Below are 12,861 nucleotides of genomic sequence, written 5' to 3'. Positions count from 1 at the left end.
ACAGCAGCAGTCACCTGCCCCTGGGCAGGGTCACCCTGAGGCTGTGTGACACCCCGACACTCTTCCCTGCTCAGCCGTAAGACCAAAGTCACCTTGTAAAACTGCCTCTGAATTCCCTTCCTGTGGAGTGCTGCCTACTCAAGGAGGGGCAAGCTGGAGGGTTGGACAACCCGGACAGGCGGCGTGACACTGCTGCTCCTGGGGGGTCCTGTTCTGGCTGCGTGTCCCCAGGGTCAGCAGCCCTATGCTGGGGGAGGCCTCAGCCCGCGTCCCGTTACAGACACCGCTAATTTTACCAAACCCAATAAACTGAGAGGACTCAGGAGAGAGCAGCGGGAGTTACAAAACACACATGCAAACAACCCCTGAAGAAAGGCTGAAGCAAGGGGTTTAACCTAGGGCAGAGAAAAAACCTCCAAGGGGTGACTCACTGCAGAGGGGCTGTCAGGTGCTCTCTGCGTCCTTTACAAACAGGGTAAGAAACACACAACCACGTTTCCAACAAAGATAGGGGAGGCTGTTAGGACACACAAAACAGCAGAAGCCATGGGGATGCCTATAGAAATGGCAACTTAAGGGCGTTATGGAAACCCTTTCCTCAGAGGAGTGCAGGAAAAGTGAGGTTCCCCCAGGCTGTGTGAGACCTGGAGGAGGACGGGACCCCACCAGGCCCAGCATCACCCACTCTGTAGCGCTTCCGTGCAGCAGCCCTGGAGCGGGAGCCTGGCAGCTGGGAGGGAGCTTCAGCAGGGCTCTGCCCCACTCGGGAGTCACCGGCCAGCTGGAGGAGGGAGCACCCCTTCGGGAGGAGAAGCTGCAGCTCCAAGATTAGGCTCTGGCCCCTGATAGTGCCAGGGGTCTCCCTGCAGACCCCCCTGCAGAGCACTGCCCAGCTGGCAGCCAGGGCAGGGGAGCAGCCTGCTACAGCCGCGCCAGGACAAGCATTGACAGTTCTGCAGGGACAAGCTTATCACAGATACTTGAACGGCAGCAGAAGGGGAAGGACAGCACACAAGCAGCAGCCACACAGGTGTCCTAAGGTCCTGTCTGACAGGGGGGGACAGAAGTAAAGAAAGAAAGAGGTAAAGAAAGAAAGAAAAGGCAGAGAGCCATAGGGTGCTCTGAGGGTTTCAGCTTGGCTCTAGGGACAAGCCTCTGTAACTTGTGCTCCAGATTTTACACAGTCTTTCAAAAACTGCTGAAATTACAAGATGGGGGTGGGCGCTCTACCTCCTCTCAGGGCTATTTATACCCCCCCCCCCTTTTTTTTCCCCTCCTTATTCTGCATTTCCTGCTGTTATCACGACCCCCATCTTTCAGACATGACACTTGGCAATAGGTTGCATTCAACAGCATTCCTTCTGTTTTGTAGCTAAGGACACAATCTCATGCGGCATCATCACCCAGGAGGGGTGAGAGAAATCCCGCTGCCCCAGCAGAGGGGAGCCTCCACAGGGTGCCGGCAGCAGTGGTGGCACCCATGCCCTCTCCCACCCCAGCTCTGCCAGGGCAGCTCCAGCAATACCCTCTGGGGCAAACCAGCAAACATTGGCTCCAGAGACATTGCAGGACAGTGCTAGGGGAAAGGTCTTAAAATCTACTTTTACAAACCACCTGAAGCAGCAAAACAACCCAGAACCGGTTAGCAGAACAGCAATGTGCTCGTGCGTTTATTCCTAATGGTCTATGCAACCCAGTCCCAAATCAAGATTTTGTTGTTTATGGGCACAACATGTTCATTTTATGGGAACAGACCTGCTCTGTGCTGAAAGACTTCCTGCAAAGCGACTGTGGTGTTAATTTAGATGATGGCATTCTTCCCAAACAGTCATTATTAAACCAATAACCCTACGTTACCTCCAGCATCAAGGGGCAATGTGCTGTTGAGGCAAGACAGAACAAAGGTCCTGGTGGTAATAATTGCAAAAGGGCTTAGGGGCTGTTCTTTTCAGGGAAGGGAGAGAGATGCAGCCTGGCCAAAATCCAGTGCATGTGGTTTTAAAGATTCTCACTTGAGTTGTATTGTGTTGATGTGCAGCATTGAAGAACTGCCACTTCTTCACCCATGCCTGGCTGAGTTACAGCAACTATTTTCAGCATCTGCCAGAAATGACATCTCTCATGACTTTTATCGTGGAATGGGTATGTGTTTGTAATCAGCTTGGAAAATCTGTTTCTGAGCTTAGTTCTAAAGCTTCATCTTTGCTACAGAAACAACTGTACTCAGTAACACAGCTTTCCCTCCTTTTGGCAGCATGGGGAATGATTTGCTGTCCTGGGAAACTGGTCACGGCGTAAGCCCACAGGGTTTTGCAATGTCAATGTTTGATGCCTTTGGTTTAAGTGCTGAACACACTGTACAAGCACAAGTGGACAGCCTTCTGTTGTGCTAAAATTGCCAGTCATTCAGGGAACACTGTAAACTAATCAGTAGTTTGTGCAGCAATTTTATCAATTCACAGTGGGAGGCAAGGGGTTAATGCCAAGGTTAGAAACACTACAGAATTTGTCTCAGATCTGTCAATTATGGTAATCTTAAGGATCACCTTACATGTGCCCACAACAAACTTGCCTGAGAAACCTTTTACTTAAATGCCTTCACAAAATGTCTTTCCAAACAGACCACCCAGGCTTTGCTGGGTTTTCTAAGGGCAAGGATGCCAACCAGCAGCCCAAGACGAGGCAGACCAGCCATAAATGCACTGCACCGTGGTTGCGGATGGCCTTGCCATCACTGGCGAACGCAACTTTCTGCACTGTATCTGAAGCCAAACTGATGCTACCTGTCCCTCAGAGTTCTTCTCAAAGGAACCCCAAACTTCAGTCCTCCCAAGCTGCTAGGGACACAATACATCCACGAGGAAGTCTCTCAGTCTGTACGTCTACAAGCAAATAGATTAATACATTTCTAATAATTTGGTTTGGCCTAAATGGAACATCAGCAGTTGCTGTCTGGCTAAGGTACTAGCTGTGTTTCTTCAATGGGAAAGATGATTAATGAAACAACTTGCCTAGAGAGGCTGGAATCTCCATCGGTGTCGAACCTGTTCCTACATCTTGCCAAATACCTGCCAGGAATGCGTTAGGGAGCCTTATTTCTGCACGAGGCAGGGTGGCACGTGTAAACACATATTGAGATAACTTCTAGCCATTCCTATGATAGTTTGTTGTGTAAATCAAATTGTTCTGGGATCACACATTATAAACGTGTTGACAGGGCTCTGCCATGCAGCTAATGACAAGACTGTCTGTGCCTCTTGATTCTTTCTATATGACCTCATTTCTACCAGACCTGTGTTTTTCACAGTTATTCATGCATTTCACCTCCACTAAAGAGTCTCCAGTTTATATATACAGGAAATGTAAATCTTTTTAATAACCTTTTCCCCAGGTGAAGAGAAGGCTGCACCAAAACCAAAAGCAGGTCTCAAGCCATGGGTTTAGCCTCCCTCCTTGCTTTGGACTGAAGAGCGGTGCTGTACTCCGTGTTATCTTCAAGGTCAGTTGTTGCACAGGCAATAATCGCATCAGATGGGCAACAGCAGCCCAGAAAGCTATCCTCAGCCCACTGCCACCTGTGCCCTATGGCTCTGCCATCGATGCTGGGATGCCTCAGCAAATTCAAGGCTTTTGTTCTCATCTTTAGCACCCTCGTGGGTTTACATCCCACAGACCCGATAGAAGCCTTATTTCATGTTCACAACAAGCTGGAGAAGTATTACACTCAGGACTGTCAGGTTCCCTGCATGGCTCCCTGTCTTGAGAACCAGTAAGTCTGAAAGCCAAAATCTGCTCCTGCAAGGAATCAGAATGACTGTTAACAGCAGCTGTAGGAGCACCTCATTTGTTTAACTTGACTTTAAGGAATCACAGTCTAGCCCACTGCCTTCACATAACAGTACACCACTAATTTCTGTATGCATCCATGGAAACACAATATACAGAACAGCTATTTCTGTAAGATTTTTATTAAAAATAGAGGAGTCCACAAAGTGGAACCCCCATAATTAGACATGACTTACAGTGTCTGGGCTTCACCTTTTGCTACCACAGAGGGCAGCTCAGGACAGCAAAACCATTTATTTAGCAGCAGAGAGCCTTTTACGAGTGTCAGCATCCTTCCTTACACCAAAAGGCCCGATGCCTGCTCAGGACAGCCAGAGCTCTGCCTGCATCACAGGAGCATCTTCCAAAAAGGACAATTTACTGGAAAACTAAAGGATCTTCACAGAAATGCATTAGAGCGGCAGGGGCAAACAGAATGGGCAATTTCCTACTTCCTCTCATTTGAATCAACACAGTAATTTTTCTTTCAGAGCCACGCATATATTCTGCAAAACACCATTAACAAAATAAAAACAGTGGTAGGTCATTTAGATTATGTGTATGAAAGAAAGAAAAAAAAAACCTATCCTGAAGTAGTATATTCCAGTCAGAAACCATACCCACAGGATTATCAGGAGCAGCAACTCATACCTCTTCCTTCTTAGGTTAAAGGCACCACAGAACAAGTTCAGCATAAGATACTTGAAATCAGAGATTTTACTATGCAAACATTTTTCCCCCATTAAAAAAATAGATTTGAGGAAGATATAAACATATTTATTAAATCAAATAGAAATGCAAAATATATTTCACATGCCTTACATGGAAAAGAGATGAACTTCCAAGACTTTAAAGCAAGACTGTGTCAGTTGACACGCAGGAAATAGGAACATTACAGTCACAAAGAGAGGAAGGACTGGGGTGAGGCGACATGGGGATGGTGGGCAGTTCCTCTCCACTCCGAGAAAGGTCTCCTAAAACCCAAGAATGGAATGGAGTTTATGCTGAGCAAGCATCACAAGCCTGAAATTAACTTTAACATATACTTATTTTGGAGGAAGTTGTCTAAAGAAGTACAATTGGCTAATAACTAGTCGAAACAGTGGTCTAAATTATGTATACCATACTCATATGAAGTGGACATGGGTTTATTTTTTTGAACATCAGTAGGGACAGTAGGAGCATTGGCAACACCAAAAAAACCCCAAACAAACCAACTTTTAAAAGCTGGATCAATCCACAGCCGCATTCTGTGCGACTCCTCTATTAAAATACGAAAAAAAAAAAAAGATGAAAAATATTTTTCTAAATATTTTAATTACTTCGTCATCCTCCGACTCTTCGTCCCTCCTACGCACAGTTTCTTGGAAGCTGAAATGACACTCAACAGCAAATAAAAAGCATACACCAATAGTATATTCCACAGTTTTTCTAAAGAGTCAATAGTCCAGCAATTTTAAAGTGATCTATGTGCAAAAATAAACACATGAGTTTCTTAAAAAAAAATCACCTACTGCAGCCTTAACTTCTACTTCAAAAAAAAAATCAGAGGATTAGCATTAAATTTCCCAGCGGAGGACAGATCAGTAACTGCAAGTATTCCGCCAAACCTGTGACTTGGTGTTGCAGAACTGTCAACATCGCAAGTTTACTGCCTGCTGGCAAGTGGAAAAACAGACTATCCCCAAAAAAGAAGTGGGAAAATGACTATTCATAAACTGGTCTTCTGACATACATAAGCATATCGTGCAGGTACGTACTCAGAGACCGCTACCCGCAGCGGAGAACAGTCCTCCCAGCATGACCAACAGTAAATGATTAACAATAAAATGTGCAAGATTTGTAAGAGCAGTATTTGAAATGTTCCTGACTGCTCAATGCCCCTAGGCCTAAACTATCCCCTCATTAATAGTGGTGGAAGTCAGGGCAGCTCTGGTGAAGTTACAGTAGAAATTGCTGTGCATGAGGATTTCTGTGTGAGAAGAACAGTCCCTTGAACTACAGACTAGTTCAGTCCTGACCGCACTACAATAGGGAATTGTGTTTAATCCATGAGTAACCATGTAATCATCTCCCAGCATAGTACTTCTTTTCTGCACACATGGAATGTAAATGGCCAAGATTTACAACTGATGATTATGCAGATTTAATGGATTATATGTCTTTAATGGTTCTGGCAATGCAAACTCAGTTAAAAAAACAAAACAAAAACACCAAAAAAACACCCCTCAAAAGAATCCCACGCTCACTGCTGTCTGCTTTCTTCTTTATTTGATGACTTATGTGGCACACAGGGTTTTCTAACAGTGTTCAAAAACACCAAATTACTTGGGCTGGGGCTGGGGAGAAGGGTAGTCCTGTGGTTAAAGTCCAGGTGTGGAAGACACACCACAGTAAGTGATAAAGCTAAATCACATTTGGGTAAATTGTTAACTCTTATGTCTCTGTCTTTGATCTAATAAACAGAACAGACACCTCAGTTTCTAAGCAAGGGCTGAGAAACAAAACAATCACCAACTCATAAAAAGCCTTGATTTTTCCAGCTGAAAACTCAGAAGAGGAGCAAAATACGAGCAGTAAAGTCACTTGGTGTTTAATGGCCTTTGAAGTCACCTTGCGAAACAGTTCAAATATCAAAACTATCCCCAACTTGAAAGCCAAGTGGCAGTATTCTCCCTTTTACCACCCACTGCTGTGGGACAGAGGAGCCTTATGGAAGCTGCGGGGGAGACCAGCTGCAGGAACACGACCAGTCTTTGCCAGCATGAAGGAGCAGCACACTGGACCACAGAAGAGATCTCACCCAGTAACATGAGGCCTTGAGGATGAAGAATGAAGGCAAACACGCCTGGCCCGATGCAGACCACATACCTTAATGCAGGAAAATGGTGGTTCTGGTGCAGTTCAAAGCACAGCCAAACTGGTTTCATTTGCCAGGGATGGCTAACACTAACCACGCACATCAACATGTGTTTCAAGTGCTGTTAGAACCATACCGTATACATTTATCCTTGTTTTTCACCCCCCATAATGCACTAAAGTAAATCCAGACCTTAAGGAATAACTTGCATAGTAAGAAAAGGTCATCAATTTAATCATTTACTTTAAGCAGGCAAGCAAATTTGTAAACATTCAAAAGCGGCAGCATCCAAGTTACAAACAATTTAAGAAAAAAAGAATTGAGATTATTAAGGTTCTTTATCATCTCAAAAATTTTGGAAATAATATTTTAAAACACTGCAAACATTGAACACTCTGTTACATCTCTTCTAATCCTGCTAGTAGTCCTGCCTTCCAAGGAATCCTCCTTTCTAAAATGCATGGTCTCACAACTGCCATAATTTTTAGCGTTTGCCGTTTGGAAATCAGCTACCGGTGCATTTCACCTCAGCCTAAATCCCGTTAGCAAAGGGAATGCTTGTGTCTTGGTTCAACACCTCTTTAACTTCCGAGGGCAAAGCGTCAAAGAGGTGATCTTCCACCACGAGCCCGCTTTTCCTGAGAAGCTGACACTGCCCCAGCGTGGCTGGCAGACGGTCCAAGCAGTTTCCCTTCAGTTCCAGGTGAGTCAGCTGCAACAGTTGACTAACTTTATCTGGGATTGAGGTAATACAGTTTTGTCCCAGACTCAAAGTCCTCAATTTAACACATTTAAACAACTGTTTTGGCAAAACGTCGACTTTGTTTCCTGTGATGTGAAAATGCTGCAGATTTTGAAGCAAACCTATTTCCACTGGAATCAATGCGATTGAGTTATAGCTTACATCTAAACACCTAAGTTTCTGTAAACTGAACACTGCGGCTGGTAAGGATTCGAGTTTGTTATTGGAAAGATAAAGAGACTCCAAATTCTTTATGTAGGTAATGGAGGGAGGAATGTTGACTATTTTATTGTGCCACAGCTTTAAACAAGTCAATCTTTTTAAGTGCTGGAAACTGATGATTTCTTCAATTGTGCGTATGCTATTTGACTTTAAATCCAGTTCCTGTAAGTTAGAGAGGCTGAAGATGGCGTGGGGAATTCTCTCCAGTTCACAGTTCTGCAGTTCCAATTCCGCAACATTAGTCATTTTCTTAAGGCTATTGAGTACCACAAGCTTAGTGCCATCATTATGAATGACTAGTTTTGTCAGATGTGGTGCCACATCTGTGATGTTAGGGGGAATTTTGGTCAAATTGCTCTTCACATGGAGAATTTTAAGGTGTCTCAACTCTCTGAGAGATTCAAGCCCTATCATTTTATTGTTTTCAGAGTTCAAGTTGCCTATCAAGTACAATTCACGGAGGTTTTTGAGCAAATACACCCACGCAGGAATTTCTGCAACATCTGTGAATTTCACATGAAGGCATCTCAAGTGGTCCCGGAGGAAGCTGAAGGCAGTCTGCTCGACCTTCGCAGGGCAGTGGCACAGATGAAGTTCCTGAAGATTTGTCATCTGGGAAATTTTCGCTGGGATTTTCGCTTCAGGAATCAGCTCCAGTTTCAACACATCCAGATCAGTCAGATCAAACACTGCATCGGGGACCCCCGACAACATGAAGAGATGCAACTCTTGCTTGTCCTGGGCATTGCGGGAAACATGTTGACGCAGCTTTTCAAAAGTCCATTCATGGTTTAAACTAATTTCCCGTAGTTTGTTCTCACTTACCTCTGACAAAAAGACACCAAATCGCTTAGAGTACAGCTGGTCGTACTGATCTACCATATGCAAGAGAAATGCAAAATCATTTTTGACATCAGGGATATCACTGAAACTACTCTCTTCTCTGACCTTTTCAAAGGAATATTCTTTTAAAGGTATTCGGAACAGCCAGAAAAGCGTATACAGGCAGATAAAACCATAGACACAAATGAGGGAAATGTAGCTGATAAGCAACTTCTTCAACATGTAAGCCATGTTGTGTGTACATTCAAACTGCGTGTAGCCAATCAGATGTTCCACTTTCGGGTTGCAGATGTGTTCAAAACTAATGGTGTTGACAAAGTTTGCAGTATAGCAGAGAATAAATATGAACTTGACGGTCTTGATGACGGTCTGGCCAACATAAAGCTTGTAAATCAGATCACTGTCCTCCACGTGAGCCCGGAACTTACGGACTTTCTCAAACAGCGCTTTGGCTTGTTCTCCGTCTTTCTTATCTAAAATAGTGACGCTGGGAACCTCGATCATCGGCTTGTCAGCTGAAAATTTGAAGCCAGACTTTGTTATCATGGGAGTGCTGGCACTTGGGCTTCCTTCATCACTGCTAGTGGAAACATACTTGGGCAGGGACTGGGCACCAGTTAACCTCTGTTTGTTCTCCTCAGAGTCCTCACATGCCGTTTCAGACAATGCTTTCGTAGTCCAAGGGGACTCAAAGCACTTCCCTAATATAGACACAAAATGCTCAATTTTTGAGCAAGTCTTGGGATACTTGAACCAAAAATTGCTACTGACTATTAAAATGATGGTATGGATGAGAACAAGATAGGGAAAATACTTGGAATACCAAGGAAGAGCCAAATGGTAGCACATCTGGTTAATAAATACGTATTGCTGAAAATCCAAATTTGTTTTACGACCTGAAGAATCTTTCTGCTCCTTCTTCAGCTCCTGGCCTGATTCAGTGGGTTGATACTGAGAAGAGGTAGCTCTGCTCAGAGGTATGTCAGGTGTTACAGTAGGGGCACTTCCAAAGGAAACCGTTCTCACTGACGCTGCTTCTCCTGGACCAGTAGATGTTTCAACAGTGGTAAAGTCAGCCTTCCCTGATGTGCCGGTTTGTGCTTTTGAATTTACAGTAGACTGCAAAACTGGCAAGCAGACCACCTGGTCTTTGGTCAGCTGCATGGTTCCAGCAAAAATGGCAACCATTAACATAACAACAGCTAGATAATCCATAAATACATCCCACCATGGTTTCAAGATACGGTAAGTTGGCTGGATGTCATTGAGTGATGCAACTTCTGCAAGGGTAAACATTCCTACAAGAGAACAAAGACAAAATCAGTGTTGACGACTGGTGAGCAGGTTATTTTACCATTTAATAACAATCACACCATAACTTACAGATCCTCAGAAGTTTCCAGTTCTCATTATGTTTTGTTGCCTGTCACACATTGTCCGTCATTCCACTCAATGCTCTTTTTTCAAAGGATATGTACTGAAACGATGCATTACTTTAGCATCAGAACAGAATTCTCCTCACTTCAGGCCAGATGGTATTTATGTACCTTTGCCACCTCACAGTACAAGCACCAAGGCCTGCTTTGTGCAGCTGCAGCATCTGAAAGGTAAAGTGCTGTAGCTGATATGTATTATTAACATAAATAGCAGCAATTGATTACACTGCACAAAATCTGATTCTGTAAAAATGACAGCTTGAGTCTGAACACATGAAACCCAGGAGTAACATTACTTTGTAGTACCTTGCATTTAAATAAAATAGCATTTGTTCAATGCTTTCCACCTTGCTCATGACTTGCACAGCACATTTTAGGCCCCCTGTTACACTATAAGCAAGGTCTCTCATTTCTTTTCATCTAATACAGTAACAGTCAATGTCTCCCACTCCTTGCTACCAAGCATCCAGATTGATTAGCTCCTTTCCCTGATGCATCACTGCACAAGTGAAAGTCTTGCAGTTGCTATGTGAATATCCAGCACAATTTTTTTAATGTGTTTGGATGTTTTACAGGGAGAAACAGTTTTCACCTATTCATTGGACCAAATGGTAGCGTATAAATTTTTTCCCCCAATTAATGAAGAAATAATCCTTCCTCAGAAAAATACAACCCAACTAACCAACAGAAAACACTGACAACTTTTTTGACATATAATGAGAGAAAAATATTTTTCAATTATCATCACAGCCTGGTGATTATAGGAAGCTGGTTAGTCCAGGCAGCACAGGAGCAGGCTGCAAGGCTTTCACTTTAATTTAAACATCTACACCGTGAGACAAAGTGGCAAACTGATGGAGTAAGAATCCAAACCTCTTTGCAGCTTTAAATAGCTTGCTTTGCTTTTTGTTTTGACAAAATCTAGAGGACTCAACTTATCAGCTTTTTAAAAAATAAGCTTCCTGTGCAAGCAGGATGTGGTAACATCATCATTTTAACTGCTGAACTTGTGACCCAAATTTGCCGTTTCTAAAGTAAAATATGCAGCTTGTGTGCACACATGGAGTGTGGAAGGAGACAGGATGTACATTAACACACAGAGTCTGGCTCCCTTTGGTTGGGAGAAGAACAGCTTAGCAGAGCACAAGGAGATCAAAGTAGGCAGTATAAAGATGCATCAGGTTTATTATTTTTAACTTGTAGCATACCAGCTCCTACAGACCTGCACCTTACAGACCCTAAAGGACAGCATCACAGGCAATGAATATACAACACGTTTGATTATTTCTAGCCTACATTTCTCTGAAGAGGATAACAGACATTTCTATATGCAGAACTCAAACATCAGCTACTGCCTGTGTGGTCCAAGGCACGCACTAGCCCCTCTCCTTCCCCGCAGCAGCACGCAGCTCCCATGATCTTGGCCTGCAGGAAAGGCCAGAGGTCATTGCCATTGCAGAGCCCGGCACAGAGCTCATGATAAAAGCGTCTCCACCACAGGGAGGGATCCAGCCCCTGGCTTCCCATGCTCTCCTCCCAGGAGCTCTTACCAGTACTGCATACCTAGCCTTGCATTTGGTGAAGACAGCCAGAGGACAGGTGTTTATCTCACTCTGCAGTTAGATAAACTCTCCTCATCTCAGTTGGTGCTGTTGGCACAGTTGCCAAAATGTAAAAGTTAAGGCTCAGTTCCTCAGGGAATAGGCAGAAGGAACTTCCAGTTCTCTCTTTATTTTCCAGGGAGCAAATGAATGTCAAAAACTCCTCCCTTGTCAGTAACACAGGTTGTCAGGCTCTTAACAGTTCTCCCAGCCCCAGCAGAGCCTCCTCGCAGCAGCATGGCTCCTGAGCCCTGCCCCACGCACCTTCACGGGGCTGTAGTTGCTACAGCAAGTGCTGAAGGATGCAGACCAGTAACACCCCACAGATATCAAAGCCTCACAGCGCTTTTCTTCAAGTTAGCTACGAACTCCCACTTTCTTTAATGTCTCCCGAGGCTTACCTAGACTGAGTCACAGCACTACTCCTTGCCCTAGAACTGCTACCTTTGACATTTAAATAACCACCTGTCCAAAAGAATAGCTTTAGTCATTTGTACTAATGCGAAAAGACAGATACAACAGGACCTTCCTCAGTCCAAAGGCACAACCGCCACCTGCCCAGGACAGAACAACAGCACAACAGCAGCAGTGGGGTGGGTGGGTGTTTTTTTCCTGCATGGATTTTTTTTTTTTCTTTTCCTTCTTAGAAGCTGTTTGGAAGAGATGCTCTTATGGATCTCCAGGCTGTTTTCACTGTGGTCTCGCCCACCTTGGCAGCCACAAGAACTTCTCACCCACTAGGCTACTAATGCAATAGCTCAACAGGAGAGCACAGAGCCAAATGCTTAGCAAGGACAAGTCATACACGCTTACTACAGCCATGCCTCTGCACACAGAGCCATGCAACGTGCAGAGAGAAGGTGGCAAGCGGGACGGGAAAGAGGAATGAGATGACTGCTGTAACGAACATAGGTAGCTGCTACTGCTTGTTCCTCTGGGGGTAGCCTTTCCCTCAACTTTGCACTACCTAATTATGTGGGAAGTTACTTCATTGCGGTTTGGGGCACAACCTGCAGAATTCCTTTCACAGAATGAAGGTGGTTTTTTTTGCTTCTGCCATGAGAACACGTGGATAAAGCACTGAAACTCCAGCGCTGCAGATGTGGCTGCTCTAAGCAACTGAAATAATGGAAAAGAAATGAGAGAACACAAAGTGGTTCCATCTAGATTTAGAAAGAACAGTAAAAAAAGTGCTAAAGCTAAAAATCACCCCTACCAGACCTCTGTCTTGCACACACACAAAATGATTTCAAAAAAGGTTAGGAGACACAACAGAGCCCATATAATCCTCTTTGTGGGGCTGTAGGCAGCATGGTGTAACAGGAGCTTTAC

At 44.3% G+C, this 12,861-nt stretch overlaps 1 protein-coding gene across 6 annotated transcripts in view; it reads right to left on the bottom strand.

The window, feature by feature from the left end:
* Positions 1 to 4,586: 4,586 nt before the first annotated feature.
* LRRC8D (leucine rich repeat containing 8 VRAC subunit D) overlaps positions 4,587 to 12,861 on the bottom strand; it is a 53,815-nt gene continuing 45,540 nt past the window's right edge. For all 6 annotated transcript variants that reach the window (XM_056355773.1, XM_056355777.1, XM_056355775.1 and 3 more), the window contains one exon: positions 4,587 to 9,790. In XM_056355773.1, the coding sequence (XP_056211748.1) occupies positions 7,218 to 9,788 (2,571 nt within the window). In that variant the 5' untranslated portion in view covers positions 9,789 to 9,790 and the 3' untranslated portion in view covers positions 4,587 to 7,217. The remainder of the gene's footprint in view (positions 9,791 to 12,861) is intronic.

This window comes from Falco biarmicus, chromosome 11 (genome assembly GCF_023638135.1).
Source record: "Falco biarmicus isolate bFalBia1 chromosome 11, bFalBia1.pri, whole genome shotgun sequence".
NCBI classification, from domain to species: Eukaryota; Metazoa; Chordata; class Aves; order Falconiformes; family Falconidae; genus Falco; species Falco biarmicus.
This window is presented reverse-complemented; position numbering and strand designations above follow the sequence as displayed.